At 40.6% G+C, this 12,158-nt stretch overlaps 1 protein-coding gene across 2 annotated transcripts in view; it reads right to left on the reverse strand.

Annotated features, from left to right (window-relative positions):
* RANGAP1 (Ran GTPase activating protein 1) overlaps window positions 1-12,158 on the reverse strand; it is an 83,885-nt gene that overhangs the window by 20,065 nt on the left and 51,662 nt on the right. For both annotated transcript variants that reach the window (XM_089674224.1, XM_089674225.1), the window contains exons 11-12: window positions 11,313-11,490; window positions 8,599-8,715 (exon numbers count right to left, since the gene is read on the reverse strand). In XM_089674224.1, the coding sequence (XP_089530350.1) occupies window positions 8,599-8,715; window positions 11,313-11,490 (295 nt within the window). The remainder of the gene's footprint in view (window positions 1-8,598; window positions 8,716-11,312; window positions 11,491-12,158) is intronic.

Raw genomic sequence — 12,158 nt, forward strand, 5'->3', positions numbered from 1 at the left:
ACTGTTGAAAAGACATAATGTGCAGTATAGATGGGGTCGATCAGCATGTTTAATCGGCTGGAGAGATGGTGTCACTGCATTTTTGAGAACCCCTGAAGATATGAAAGAATTTTGTAATAAATTTGAACTGCAGAGAATAGAGATCCCGGAATGGGAAGAGGAGGAGGGAGAATCATACTTGTTGGGAAAAGAGGAATGGCAGCTAATTAGGAGAGAAAACAGAGAACAGATAAATAGAGGGACACCGGGGAGGAGGGGGGGGAAGGTGAGCGCCACATGGACAGAGCCGAACTCCCAGGTAGGAATCAAAAGTGGGACCTTTTCCACAAATGATTCAAAGGCAAACAAAAAGCCTAATAGGGGGGGGGGGGGAGGGGAGGGAGGAGTATCTGAGGGAGGAGGGGTAAGGGGAGGGAGGAGGGGGGGGATTGAGGGGGGGGAGAGAGGTGGGTATGAGGTGGGGGGGAGGGGGGGGGGATGGAGGTGGGGAGGCTGGAGGGGAGGGAGAGAATTAGGGAGGGACTGGAGATAGAGATCTTTAAAACTGACATCTTGTATGAAAGGAGAGGTATGGGGAGGAGGAAGAGGAAAGGAAAGGGTAAAAAAGGAAGAAGACAAATAAAATATGGAGGAAATACGCTTGGTAACCCATAATGTAAATGGATTAAATTGCCCAGGTAAAAGATTTAGACTATATAGGGAACTACAACATAGAGAGGCCTCAGTTGTCTTTTTGCAGGAAACACACCTAGAGTTAAAAAAAAATATTAAGCTAAGCTCTAGACAACACCCGACATGGTATTATGCAGATTCCCCAGTTAAGAGAGCTAAAGGGGTAGCTATAGGATTTGCAAAAAACATTAGGTTTGAACTAGAAGATAGAAAGACGGACCCGGAGGGGAGGTTTCTGTTCTTGAAAGGTAAACTACAGGACATAGAATGTACGCTTGTAAACATATATTGCCCTAGTAGAAAGCCAGAGAAGTTTTTGAAAGAGGCTATGAGAAGATTGATGGACTTTGGAAAGGGATATCTAATAATGGCGGGAGACTTTAACATTTGTATGGATCCACAACTAGATACAACATCCAGAGTACAGAGAGGGGAAAACAGGTCCATGGGATTATTGAAAAAGGTGATGAAAGAGTGTCAATTGGTGGATAGCTGGAGAGTAGTTAACATGAGAAATAGAGATTACACCTTTTTCTCTAGTGTACATAGGACATACTCTAGATTGGATTATATTATGGTAGACCATCGACTCGTTGAGGATTTGGTTAAAGTTAAAATAGAAGCAATAACTTTCTCGGACCATGCACCTGTAGTATCGGAATTAAGATAGGGAGAGAAGGTATCAGGAGGCTTATCATGGAGATTGAATGAGACACTCCTCATGGATCCAGATACTGACCGGAAGATCAGGGAGGAAATAGAGAGGTTCTTTGAGGAAAATGAAACCGGGGATGTATCACTAGCTACAGTGTGGGAGGCACATAAAGTATATATAAGAGGTATCCTTATTGCGACTGGGGCAAAGAAAAAAAGGGAAAGACGAGAGAAGATCAGTGGGCTTTTGAAGGAAATAGCTGAGATGGAACTCCTACATAAAAATAACATAAGGAAAGAGATAGAGCAAAGAGTGATAAAAAAAGAGGGAAGAACTAGAGAAAGTAATGGAGGAAGAAAAAATTAGAACTTTTAATAAGATCATTGGAGAAAGATATAGATGGGGAGATAGATGGTGAGATAGATCAGGAAAATACTTGATGAGAGCCTTGAGGAGAAAGAAGAATAGGAACTACATAGATAAAATAAAAAACTCCAAGGGAGAGTTAGTCCATTCAACCAAAGACATTGCAAAGGCATTTAAAGATTACTATAGTAAATTATACAATATTGCCCCCAAGGATGATATAAATAAAGATAAAGTGATAAATATTGAAAAAAGAAGAGATTATTTAAGGAAGGCAGGACTACCAAAATTAAATGCAGAATTATTAAACTCCTTAGAATCTGATATCACACAAGAAGAACTACAAATAGCATTAAAAAGCTTTAAGACGGGAAAAAGCCCAGGTCCAGACGGGTATACAGTGAGGTATTATAAAAAATATGCTGATTTACTGGTACCTAAGTTAAAGCGATATATGGAGGTGTTGGGGGGAGAGATGGAGATAAGACAGGAATCCCTTCTGGCACAGGTGGTTTTGATACATAAGGAAGGTAAAGACATCACCAACTGTTCAAGTTATAGACCGATATCATTATTAAACGTAGATACGAAGTTGTATGCAAAATTATTGGCGAATAGGTTAGGAGATCTGATGCCAGATTGGATACATGGAGATCAGGTGGGTTTTGTTAGAGGAAGAGAGGGTCGAGATAATGGGTCCCTGATGCTTATACAGAAAAGTAAATTGGAAAAAAAAACAGTAGTGCTGCTCTCGATTGATGCGGAGAAGGCGTTCGACAGGGTTAACTGGAGTTTTATGATAGACACACTGGAGATCTTGGGATTGGGTAGTAGGATGAGAAAGTGGATTGGAAAGTTGTATGAAGGACCGTCCGCGATGGTAATGGTAAACGGAGAGAGATCAGAGACCTTTTCTATGTCAAATGGAACCAGACAGGGATGCCCGCTTTCCCCACTGTTGTTTGTTCTATCATTAGAACCCCTGTTATCAACAATTAGGAAAAATATAGATATAAGGGGAATAAATGTTGGAAAGACAGAACATAAGATAGCCGCTTTTGCGGATGATTTATTATTCTATGTTGGAAACCCGAGAATAACACTTCCTAACCTAATGAAACCACTGAAAGAATATGGGGAAATGTCAAATCTAAAAATCAACCCGAGCAAAACAGAGATATTAAATATAAATCTTCCAAAGAGTGAAAAAGAAAATATACAGAGAGAGTTTCCCTTTATATGGAAAGATAGAGAAATAAAGTACCTGGGAGTAAAACTTACTCCCTCACAGAAAAATCTTTATAAAGCTAATTATATCCCAATGTTAAACGAAATCAGAGAGGAATTGAGGAAAATGGGTAGTGGGAATCCTTCCTGGCTGGGTCGTATTAACCTGATAAAAATGGTAATTCTTCCAAAAGTACTGTATAAATTCCAGATGATTCCCATTAATCTCCCAGAGGTGTATTTTAAGACAATTAAGCGAATGGTAACTAAATATATATGGAAAAATAAAAAACCTAGGATATCATATGATGTGTTAAGCAGAAATAAAGAAAAAGGGGGGCTGGGATTACCGGACTTTAAAAGATACCATAGGGCAGTCATCCTAGCAAGAATTTTGGACTGGACACATAACTCAAAGAGTAAACATTGGGTCACGATTGAAAACACACTTAGTAGAAAGGATCTGGGTAGGAGTGTATGGGTGTCACCACAGTTTAGAGAATTAGAGGAGAGCACGAGTATATACACGAAAATTGTAATAAGGGAGTGGGATAAAATGCACAAACAGAGGAAATGGGACTTCAATTCACTGCTGATGTCACTAAGAAATTCAGAGTTTTTCCCCCCAGGTAAAGAGGAAATTTCAGGTAGATGGATTATGAAGGAAGACACTCAGCTGAGAGATGTAATGAAGGGGGTACACTTAAGATCACTGGAGGATTTGAAAAGGGAAGAGGGAAGGATTTTCACTAGGAAGATATATGGAGATACAATCAATTGAAACAATTTGTGGAGAAATTGACGAAGCCCCTTAGAACTAGGAAAGAGTGAAATGAATTTGAGAAATACTTAGAAGACAGAGGTGATGGGAAACACAGCACTGCTAAAGCATATAAAACTCTCACGGACTTAGATAGTAAGTTTAAATTAAAATATATAGAAAAATGGGAAAAGGATCTAGGAGTGGAGTGGGAAGAGCACACACAGAGGAAAATATTTAGAATGGTACACGAAAATATTAGCATGCGTGAGGTAGAAATGAATTTTAAATGTTTGACAAGGTGGTATCTAACACCGGTGATAGAGCACAAGATGAGTGAGGAGAAGCAACCTTGGTGTTGACGAGGGTGTGGAGGGTTGGGCACGATGTATCACATATGGTGGGAATGCTCAAAAATACAAGTATATTGGGAAAAAATTTTAAATCAAATCACGAATATCACTGGAATGGAGATAGGACTGGACCCTGAAACCTGTCTTTTTCATAACTCAAAATTACCTAGAAATAAATATAGAGAACTGAGTATATTGTGCTACTTAAATGCAGCAAAAAGTCTGATACCTAAGTTCTGGGGTAAAGTTGAAGCACCGAGGGAAGAGGACTGGATGAATAGAGTGGACCAGATTGCTAGACTGGAAAAACTTTATTATATACAGGAAGATAGGATGGTGACATATCATATGAAATGGGAGAAATGGGAGGAGTTCAAAGGGAAGGTAAAGGAAGGTACTGAGTAAGTAAGCATAAAGAAAAGGGAAAGAGAGGACAAGAAGAAAGGAAGGTAAAAGGGGAAGTGATAGAGAGAGAGAAAATATAGGAATTGGCCTTTCTTTCTTTCCTTTTCCAGGCCTCGGTCTCCAGAGGATATGAGATACAAGTAGATCAGATAGATGTCAGGGGTATGTTGAAGCGGGGTGGGAGGGTTAAAAGGAAGGGAGTCATGGGGAGAAAATGATTTGAAATTAGTGTTTTATCAGATTTTGTAATGTTATATTTTACCCTATGGAAATGTGTATTGTCTTACTTGAAAAATGAATAAATATTTAAATTAAAAAAAAAAAAAAAAAAAAAAAAAGAAGAGGTCTCTGTGTCTAAAGGGCAGTGACGAGACATAGGAGAGCCAATCTGTACACTGCCAAGGCTTTTGCATACAGATGCAATAAGTACTGTACATTAACATTAGTAAGTATGTTGTGCAACACCCATCTTCATTATAGTGACAGTGTGAGGAGAGAAATCTTCTGCAGCTTCCTCCAGCACTGCCTTTACGTCCTCTTCATTCCAGTGTCCTCTAGGACCAGCTTATCAGGGTCTGACACTGGTTGGAAAAGAGGGGTATGAAGAAAAGGTGGGGTGTTTTTGAGCTCTGGACAAAGATGGCTGAAGACCATAATCTGAGAAATTGTGACACAGATGCAGAAAATTCTGCTTTTGTCAAGCAGGCTGCTTGTTCTGTTCTTGGAATAGAGCTAGAATTTGATCCAGAGACCAATGTTAAGACCGGTTAAGATCTGGTGCAAAGGAATGCACTGTCATTGAGTGCTGTATGGACTTCTGGCAGAGCAGGTTCGACTGCTGTTTAGCGTTGGCTCCCTTTTGCCTGGTCTCCACCATAGCTGCAAATGCGGGTATTCCCCTGTGGGGAACTCATGAAGTAGAGATTGGGAGATAGGGTAAGTGCGTCCTGTAGGAGTACAGGGTAAACTACGTGTAGACAGTCCTGCAATTATTCCTTGTGGCTAGCGAGCAGGAGGAAGCGCCTGTACACCTTATAAGGGCTCTAAATCAGAAGTGGCATTAAAGTGTGTGGTGTACACCTGGTCACCCCCCGGAAAATTAGCTCTTGAGTGGTTCAACTTTAGTGCCAAGTTGGAAACGTTTACAATGTAAAGTACTATAAAAACAAAACAAATTCCTCCTACGCCACCAATGCTAAACCAAACAAAACCGGGTGGCTGCTAACACCTGCCTATCATACCAACAGTATCAGAAAAAGGAATTGAAAAAATTATGCTGCGCTACCCAGTCACATAGACCCCTAAATAATAATGAATCAAGGTAAAATAGGTGCAAACAAAATCTAAATAACTAGAGATAAATTGAGCAAACCAGAAAATGGTGAATAAATAGGATGATACAAGAATTAATAAAGCACCATGAAAACTGATCGTATTGCAAATGTAGAAAATGTAAAATATAACAAATGATGATAAACAAGTGACAAAAAAATTATTAAAAATTAATCACTCACAAAACAAAAACCACCCAATGTGAACAGAGTGACAGTATGAATAAATAAATAATAATGAATCGAAAAATCACATGAAAAACGTTATTACATAAAATAAATATGAATAAAGTGTACAGTCCCAGTGAATATATGCATCTTCAGAAGAAACCGTGGAACATCCAGTGACCACAAAAAAAACACACAGCCAATCCTCCACCAGCTAGCGTGTGTGCTCACCTTCAAGTTGCAACCTGCAAGGGGTCATAGGGCTAAGAAAGGGGGGCACTCATCCGATGATACCCCTTCTGAAATGATCAGAGCAATCCTCTAAAGTGGTGATGGTAGACACTCATCAATGTACCAGCAGTAAACAGCACATGGATATGGCCAAAGCTCTCTCCTCTCCAATAGTCCAACTTTGGATTCGTCGGTGTCTTCTCTTTATGTCACACAGTTCCAAAAGACCACTCTTTCCAACATGTCTAGAAGTTAGCTTCTTATGGCTCAACAGAAAAATCCCAGATGGTAACTGATTAATCTAGCAGTTGCCGAGACCGAAGCAGAAGTGTGTGTGCACTCCTGCCCTCTGTACAGGATTCACAGTGTGCATTGCCGCCTGCTCCGAAAGCACGCCCCCGTCCTCCGCCTCACACCTATTAGAATAGTATCTCTGCTTCCTGCTCCGGTATTCACCCTCCTCCTCCCACTGCTGTTCCATCCGCTACACTATAAAGTGCCCTGTTTAAGACCAGAATATCATCTACTGGAACTGCCAAGGTCTTATTTAAGCAGGAATTAGCCAGGTCAAACACCTGGAGAACCCCATTTCTTTCAGAAATCCTCCTCCATGAGTGAGCAAGTCATTTAAGTAGTGAAAACATCTTCTATGGGTGAGTCAATCGGTATATTTCTTATAAATGAGGATGCACTGAAAAGAACTAGGGATTTTTAGGCAGCTGCCAAGACCCAAAGACCATGTCAAATGGAGATGGGATTCTGAAAGTGGTACACATCCACTAGGAAGTCTACCATGGTTTGCTGGGAATATTTGCTTGGGACAGATCCAGTATCTATGATACCTCCTGAGAGGACTCTTCCACAGAAGATTCTAGATCAATGGCTTCCACCTAACCAGAAGGAGTTTCCTCTGACTCTTCATCCTCCCACAAAAAGGAATAGAGAGGAAGGAACACCCCCACATTTGCATCCCAGGTGTTCTAAACGAGAAATATCCTCCAAGAGCTGATGGTGCAGTCCAGAGATGACTGAGAGCCCTCGCTGTTTGTTCAACAGGATGTAATCTAAAAATGCCCCCATGTGAAGCCACAGGAGTGCAGCAGGGCTAATACTGGTGCATACAAAAAGGTGAACGTGAGGCAAAAGGGGCAAGTCCACAAATAGTTGCATAGGGGCCCCAGAGCAAAGTGCTGGAATCCGTAATGACCTAGAAAGTGGAGGGCAAGAAAGCACCTTTGGTGTCCACAGAAGACAAAGCCTCCATGATGAGGAGACAATGACAAATATGGTGGTTTACATTTGAATGTTTGAATGAAGATATTTCAAGCCTTTAGATGCATGTTAGGGAAAATGCCCCCTTTGGGAACACTGAACAGGTTGGGGGAAAACCGCTGACACAAGTGTGCTGCAACAACTGGGCAATGGCATTTTGATCCAGAAGACCTGAAAGGGCTTGATGAAGATTTGCTAGTTTGTGTGGTGACACAGTAAGCTTGAAAAGAAGGAGAGGGCAGGGATCAGAACCCTAGTTTAGAGTTCCGATAACTACAGATAACAAGAGTCTGCGATGCAAGCTATCCAAGCATCTGCAGAGATGAAAAAAAATCATACCATATTGGAAAATTGATGGGGAGTCCTCATGCAGAGGAAAACTTGGCTGAGGATTTTGCAGACTGACTGCCAGATTTTGTGGATGGACAGGGAGCCAAGTTTAGAGGGTCTTGATGAGGGAATGGAAAAAAGAAAGGGACATTAAAAGTTAGGGAGAGTACAGACTTTGAAGTCAGTTCAATGGGCTTCGTCCGCTCAGAAAGATGGATATTCTTGCCACCATAGCTGGTCCAAAGAGACTATGTCCCATGAAGGTCATGATGATCAAACTCTTTCTGCACAAGGGTTCCACAGTCCAAGCACTTTAGCCAAAGTGCCCTAAGCATTTGTACAGAGAAGAGACGCATGCAAGAGATGAGACGGGAAGTCCAAAAGTCACTTCCAAGCTATCCCTGCCACATCCAATCCAGCAGAATCCAGATGACGTGCTCCAAAAGCCAGGCTGAGAGCAACTGTGTTGGATAGCTGCAATTGGAGGGGAAATACAGAAGCATGTAGAAAAGTCCCCATTGAAGAATAAAAAGTGACTTTAACACAGCAGAGCTGAAGAAAAGAGATTTTCCTAGTACACTAGCAAAAAACTAAGGCATGCTGGTAGTAGGAGGGGTTATCGTGGGCTGACCTACAGTTATTTTGTTTTACCAGTGTAATTCTCCTGTAGGCAGCAGTAAAAAAAACTCAAAAGGTTAAAGACTTCCTGTGCCCCTGTTCTGTACGCTGGTTTTCAAATGCAGTAGAATAAAATGGAGAACTATATTTTATTTTGAATAAGTTATAAAAAATTCATAACTCAGTGTGCAATGCTCAACATATGAATACCTGAGCTGCTATGGCTGAACTCTTAGGACCCATCCGCAAGAGTTTTTCTGGGGAGGGAAAGCTGAGAAAAGTTGACGCATCAACAGGTGGAAGAGGGGCCGCAGTAGGTGGCGATTCCTTAAATAAAAACATAACATTAAATACATGGTTAAATTACACCTGTACAAACTTTAACCCTTTAGTCTCTCACACCTGTTCACCCCCTATGGACCAGAGTAATTTTTACATTTCTGCTATGTACCTGTTTATTCGGTGACAACTTAGTATTATCTTTTTATTATACAGGTGAAACTCGAAAAATTAGAAAATCATGCAAAAGTTAATTTATTTCAGTAATGCAACTTAAAAGGTGAAACTAATATATGAGATAGACTTATTACATGCAAAGCAAGATAGTCCAAGCCGTGATTTGTCATAATTGTGATGATTATGGCTTACAGCTCATGAAAACCCCAAATCCACAATCTCTGAGCCTAGAATATTGCACCTTTTCACAATATTCTAATTTTCTAAGTGTCCCACTCTAATCAGCTAATTAAGCCATAACACCTGCAAAGGGTTCCTGAGCCTTTAAATGGTCTCTCAGTCTGGTTCAGTAGGAATCACAATCATGGGAAAGACTGCTGACCTAACAGTTGTGCAGAAAACCATCACTGACACCCTCCTTAAGGAGGGAAAGCCTCAAAAGGTAATTGCAAAAGAAGTTGGATGTTCCCAAAGTGCTGTATCAAAGCACATTAATAGAAAGTTATGTGGAAGGGAAAAGTGTGGAAGAAAAAGGTGCACAAGCAGCAGGGATGACCACAGCCTGGAGAGGATTGTCAAGAAGAGGCCATTCAAAAGTGCTGGGGACTTTCACAAGGAGTGGACTGAGGCTGGAGTCAGTGCATCAAGAGCTACCACACACAGACGGATCCTGGACATGGGCTTCAAATGTCGTATTCCTCTTGTCAAGCCGCTCCTGAACAACAAACAACGTCAGAAGCGTCTTACCTGGGCTAAAGAAAACAGACCTGGTCTGTTGCTCAGTGGTCCAAAGTCCTCTTTTCTGATGAGAGCAACTTTTGCATCTCATTTGGAAACCAAGGACCCAGAGTATGGAGGAAGAATGGAGAGGCACACACTGCAAGATGGTGTTGGTCCACTGGGCTTCATTAAGTCCAGGGTCAACACAGCCGTCTACCAGGAGATTTTGGAGCACTTCATGCTTCCTTCCGCAGACGAGCTTTATGGGGATGTGGACTTCATTTTCTAGCAGGACTTGGCACCTGCCCACACTGCCAAAAGCACCAAAACCTGGTTCAATGACCGTGGGATTACTGTGCTTGATTGGCCAGCAAACTCACCTCACCTGAACCCCATAGATAATCTATGGGGCATTGCCAAGAGAAAGATGAGAGACATGAGACCGAACAATGCAGAAGAGCTGAAGGCAGCTATTGAAGCATCCTGGTCTTCCATAACACCTCAGCAGTGCCACAGGCTGATAGCTTTCATGCCACGCCGCATTGACGCAGTAATTGCTGCAAAAGGGGCCCAAACCAAGTACTGAGTACATATGCATGCTTATACTTTTCAGAGGTCAGATATTGTTCTATGTACAATCCTTGTTTTATTGATTGCATGTAATATTCTAAATTTCTGAGATTGTGGATTTGAGGTTTTCATGAGCTGTCAGCCATAATCATCACAATTATGACAAATCACGGCTTGAACTATCTTGATTTGCATGTAATGAGTCTATCTCATATATTAGTTTCACCTTTTAAGTTGCATTACTGAAATAAATGAACTTTTGCACGATATTCAAATTGTTCGAGTTTCACCTGTATATGGTGGGAACGCCCTAAGGTACAAACATACTGACAAACGATAACACAACTAATATTAGAAATAACGAAAGAAAAGGTGATAATGGAACCATGGGCGTGTTTGTTTCATGCTACGGACCTTACAGTGAAACAATTTAAAATAGGATTGTGCTTCAATTACTCAATGTGGCAAAAGGTTTAATCACCAAATTTTGGAAATCTAAAGAATTACCTAAAGTCAAAGATCAGGTGAGGAGAGTAGAATATACTTTTAAGAGGGAAGAGCTATACCATAATGGAGAAGATAAACTTGAGAATTTTATGAGGACATCAAAAAGGTGGAAGGATTTCAGAAGTACACAGATTTGCCAAACTGTTAGAATAATAAGTGTTAGAAGATATGGAGAGGAAGGAATAAGAAAAATAAGAAAAAGAGAAATTTCCAGCATTGAAGCTTATGTTATTAAAGAAGAGAAAGGTTGGGTGAATAGGGAGGGGGGTTGGTTAGAGGGGATGGGGGAGGGAAGGTTATTTAATAAAGAAAATATGTTATGAAGATTATTTATATGTGTTAGTAATGTGATTGTACATGTGTAAGGTACTTTATAATAATAAAAATAAAAATTACTAAAATAACTGCATTTCCATGTAGCGTGTACTGTGTGAGACCAGATAAATGTTACTAAACCCAGGACCCTGCATTTACTCTAGGGTAAAAAAGCGTAGTCCACAGTAGTCTGGCATTACTGGTTTTGCATATAAGATCACAAACCAGAATATTCTCAAGCAGTCTAACATATCCAGTATAAAAAAAAATACAACTATCTAATAACCTAATGAAGCAATATCTATAGGCTAGACTTATAATGTGGAGTTTCAATAAAACATGATCCATATATTTACCGGCTGTGGAATTTTCTTTGAGAACTCCACTTTCTGTTCGTCTTCCTCATCTTCATCCCCTCTTTCCTCTTCCTCATCTTCCTCCTCTTCTTCCTCCTCTCCCTCTTCATCTTCATCCTCGTCATCATCATCTTCATCCTCGTCATCATCATCATCACCGTCATCCTCTTCATCGTCACTATAAATACAAAATGTGATAAAATTTACAGGGTATGCTTAAAAGTGAACCCATAAACAAAGGACTGTGAAAGCAGTCATTGATAACTTGATTTTACAAGTGCAAGCTTTTGAGCTTAAAAGCATCCTCATCCATTCTTTATTTCTAGAGAGTCTGTGAAATGCAGGACAAAAAGTTCTGACTTAATGAATACAGTCTCAGATACGCAAAGGTTACTATTCAGACTTGTATTGTGTTTCGAGAAAACACCTTCTCTCAAAGTTGTAAAAGCAGTCAAACCGAAGGGTGGGCAACACAGCAAAAACCACTACAGGGCTCAAGAAAACAGAACTGCGAACTACCAGTAGCCAAAGACACGTTCAAAGGACCAACACCTGAAACTAAAACAAAATAGGCCAAGCATCCTATGATAGAGATGGAACTGCCAACACAACCAGAGGGAGGGCACAGAGAAACAATTTCATGTTCAAGACCAGGACAGAAAAAATCACTACTAGAGGGGAATTTATGCATCATGCTGAACAGACATTAGTCATTGTGGATTAATATAAATCTGTATGAAGCTGCAACACCGTTGCTAGGGGAGACCAAAGTAAACCTTTGTCGGTTATTTTATGCACTGTGCTGAAAAAGACATTAGTGGTGCTGGACCGATATACATTTGTATG

This window comes from Staurois parvus, unplaced genomic scaffold (assembly GCF_062004578.1).
Source record: "Staurois parvus isolate SC_StPar_1 unplaced genomic scaffold, SC_StPar_1.0 ptg000149l, whole genome shotgun sequence".
Lineage (NCBI taxonomy): Eukaryota > Metazoa > Chordata > Amphibia > Anura > Ranidae > Staurois > Staurois parvus.